The 3,843-nt window shown below is 48.4% G+C and overlaps 1 protein-coding gene across 1 annotated transcript; it reads right to left on the bottom strand.

Annotated features, from left to right (window-relative positions):
* Nucleotides 1-1,240: 1,240 nt before the first annotated feature.
* PtA15_1A554 (uncharacterized protein) lies at nucleotides 1,241-2,083 on the bottom strand (the record flags this gene model as incomplete). Its single annotated transcript, XM_053165593.1, has 2 exons — nucleotides 1,241-1,515; nucleotides 1,606-2,083. The coding sequence occupies 2 exons, from the start codon at nucleotides 2,081-2,083 to the stop codon at nucleotides 1,241-1,243; spliced, it is 753 nt and encodes a 250-aa protein (XP_053016769.1).
* Between the last annotated feature and the right edge of the window lie 1,760 nt (nucleotides 2,084-3,843).

Genomic DNA, 3,843 nt, shown 5'->3' with positions numbered 1-3,843 from the left:
TCGGAAAGTTTTCGCCAACAAGTATCGGGCACTTGATGTAGTCCTTGTCATCGGTGGTGGACGTAGTAGAAGTGGTGCTTGTCTCTACTGTCTGACAAGAGGATCGGCCGACCATTGCGAGTCGCTCCTAGTTATCGGTTGGGGTCGTTGAAGTCAAGCAACCGAGACTGTAAATCTGTTATAACTCAGACAACTAGGATGTATTTCTGATTAGCTGAGGCTATAAACTAGGTACACTTATTGAAAGGATGATGTACCTAGGAGCGAGTCGCAATACAACTCGAGAGATGAAGATAGAATGAAAAGTATAAAGAAGAGATTTGACAGCTGGATTGCAGCTGAGGTTTTGATGGAGATGAAGACCTGAAAGCACTAAGTGATGACAACGATGAATGTCAGCACTTGTCTTTCAGCTGAGAGTTATTCATCTAACGGCGCTATCGTTCTCACGTTGGGCTGCCTGCAAAGTAGCGCCTTCCGGTTAGACGATGCACTGGGATAGGGAGCTGCTCGCGCTACGTTCTGTTTCACAGCGTGCTGCAGAGTCAGCTTCCTCTATCTGATCATAAGGCTCTGCAGAGGAGTCACTTACCTCCAGTCGATGCTGGGGTTATGCGTCCTCTGAGGCTGGAGCCGAGTCGGCCTTGATGCGCTTCGTGTCCTTCCGTGCTGTAGGATTAATCAGACTATCAGCCGTGGGACCGTCGCTGCATCGGGGATCAGCCAACACTCACCTTGAAGGTTGTGCGTTGAGCTTGATCTGAGGGGGCTCTGCGTCGATTATTGACGAGGCTGTTTGGGGCGGAGAAGTCAGCTCAAGGCTTATTCTTCCGCCTGGGACATATGCATATGCATAGTCTGGAGGAGCGGTCGACTGACCTTTCTCCCTGGATGGGTTAGGTTTGAACCTAGAGCCTCTTTGCCTTTTTGGCGCGGGATCGGAGCCCGAATCTTCACAAGATGGAGATGAATTGGAGTAGTAGGTAGAGCCATGAAGTGTACAGTCGGATTTGACTTACAATGAGCCGGCATGCAGATCTCCCCATTTTGCAATTCTTGTTGAGGGGAGTTGGGATTGACTCGACCCATGGGAGGTTGCATCAAGTGGTACTCATCAATATGGTTCCCGTTGGCGTGGCTCGGGAGGAAATGTGGCCAAGGAAAATCATGAATCGGAGCTGAACAGGCATGATGTGGAAAGGTCTGAACCGCGATAAAACAGAATAGCAAGTATACCTGATTATAATGACTTACAGTGCGACTGCATATTGTTCTCCACATTTTCAAAGACCGGTCGCAGGGAGTTGGACGCGACGCCATGAGGATAGTTTGGTGTGTTTCCCTCAGGATGTTGGCGGTAAGCCTCTAGCGGCTGTGACATCAAGTCCTCGTCAACCTTGGAAGCAGGTTCCGGTGAATTGTTTTGTTCGTTAAGATTGACATTATCTACCGGAAGCTGTGATAAGAAGTGGTCGGCATCACCCAGATGTGTGGTGTCGTGACTGAGGGGGGAAGCTGATGAAGTCGTCCAAGCCAAATTGAAGCCACAAAGTCAAATTCAAGATGTATATATATTTACATATGCACCTGGAAGTTTGAACTCACCACTGTCGTGCCAGTACTCGACAAGAGATTGCTGGACGTTCGTGGGTGTTGCCAGCCATTGTTCCATAGCTTGAAAGTCTTGCGGGACATGATAGTCAAAATCAGGTGGCCGCAAGGCTAACGATGCATCCGAATTCCCGTTGCTTGAGCCAAACTGAAAATTTGTCGGAGAAGGAAGCCGAGATTCTGATCTTGACGGCAAAGTCAGGTGATGCTCCTCTGGAAATTCATCGGCGCCTGCGAAGTATGAGGTGTCTGATCCTGATGGCAAAGTCGGGCGATGCGCTCCATTGGCGCCTGCGAAGCATGGGGTGTCGGTCCAAGCAGATGAGAAAGAGTGCAATGACTGGCCGGGAGTTGACGGGTCTATTGAAGGCTGATGATTGGCTCCCGCCTGGCTATCGACTTGTCTCAAATCTAGAACCCGCGCCCAAGAGGCTTGGATCAATAAAGCAGACTTTTCGAGGGTAACCTCCATGGGCACGATGAAGGACGCGAGATGCTTACATTTCCGCGGGGTCCAAAGCCACGGCTCAACTTCCGTTGGCGGTGAGCCTCCTGGGTGAGCGTATTTATCCGTGGCGCTCTCTTGCACTTTTTGACGTTTTGCTGCATTTGGCCCCAGCTTTTCTCCATCAGAAATATCTGAGGTCATGTTGTCAGTTTAACCATTACGGCAGCATTTGTAATCAATGATAAAAAGATCAGCACACTATTTTGTTTGCCATTTGATCCCGTATCGCCTTCGATAGTCGAGGGGTGCGGCAATGTTTGCCCGGCGTGTTGCTGATTCTGGCCCGACAGCCGTTTTCGATTCAACTGTATCTCTTTCAACCTAGAACTCGGAGGTATCTCTGGCCCAACCGCGAAATGGTTTCCTTCGAAGCCTCGAACCTGACTATTTGTCTAGCCTAACACAATCCCCTCGTTCCAGGGGCCGAAGGACCGGCGCGCCGGGGGCGCCTCGCGAAGCGAGCCTCTGGAAGAGGGGCTTGCAACTTAAGTGCCCGTCCTGGGGTGAGAGATTTCCCATTTTCGCTGTATTTTGGGTAATATTCACTTCAACCGTGGATGGCGTCTTCATCTGAGCTCCCCCTCGGATGAGATGCACATTTCCCAGCAGGCGGGCATCTTGCCTTCCTGCTGGTATTTTTTTTATTAAACATTCTTTAGAAAAATATCACTTTCCTGAGACTTGAAAGCTCTTGAAAGCTGGAGCTCAGCTCGGAGCAGGAAGGAATGGGAATCCACATGGAGCTGTACTCTAGAAGATACAGCCCATCAGTTTTTTTTTTCAGATCATTGACGGCCGCAATTCATGCAAGGATGGAATGCATCCGACTGGCGGGCTTCATACAGTGCAAGCCCTGAACAATCTGCCGGTCACTCGTCTCAAAAATGTAAAACTTCAAAGGGCCATGGCCACCGGATGGTTTGCTGGATTTTATCCATGCTTGGGCATGGGAAGGGCCGGATGTAGGCCTTTCAATTGGTGTAACAGGCCTCGGGAAATTCCCTCTGCAAGATAGGGAACAAGCGGAGGCAAATTCCTCCCACCTAAATTTGAAAACCGCTCACGCCAAAAGTCAGGGATACCCCACAAGCCCCTCTTTCAGAGGCTCGCTCCGCGAGAGGCGCCCGGCGGTGTTTCACCCGCCTCCCTCTGAAACGAGGGGCTTGTGTTAAGCTAGACTATTTGTCCGGTTTTAAACTCGCACATGGATGGTTTAGGTTATGCATGTGGTGATGCATAAATCCGGGGTGCATGCGATGCTCAGGCTTTGTCGATTGACTCGGACTTCAGACTGGGTTTTCTTCCGATCAACCATCACTTCTCGCCGATAAACTTCTCTCCCCTTTTTCTTTCTTTCTTCTCAAAATCGAATCTCTACAATCATCAATCGATAATCGATCATCAAACTCAAAGGTTATTCTTCTTCGTAACCTAATCAACCAAATCAAACGTACAATCTCAACCATCGTTGATCTCTGACATCTAGGAGGAGCTAGATCCAGCTTCTGGGCAGGCTGTTTCGTCGTGATAATCCTTGTGTCTTACATTGTCGTCGTTGCTATTGTATCAAGATTTTTCTTTTTGTGTGATTCATATCTTTGAGGTATTTTTTCATTATTGTTATCTATCCTTCTACAAAACTGATTCTAACAATTGTTTTTCTTTATTCAAAAAGTGTATTACTTTTATTGAGTTCTTAAATTATAACTGTTTCAAAAAGTAAT

The sequence above is a fragment of the Puccinia triticina genome, chromosome 1A (genome assembly GCF_026914185.1).
Source record: "Puccinia triticina chromosome 1A, complete sequence".
NCBI classification, from domain to species: Eukaryota; Fungi; Basidiomycota; class Pucciniomycetes; order Pucciniales; family Pucciniaceae; genus Puccinia; species Puccinia triticina.
Note: the sequence above shows the minus strand (reverse complement) of the source record. Positions and strands in the feature narration are given on the sequence as shown.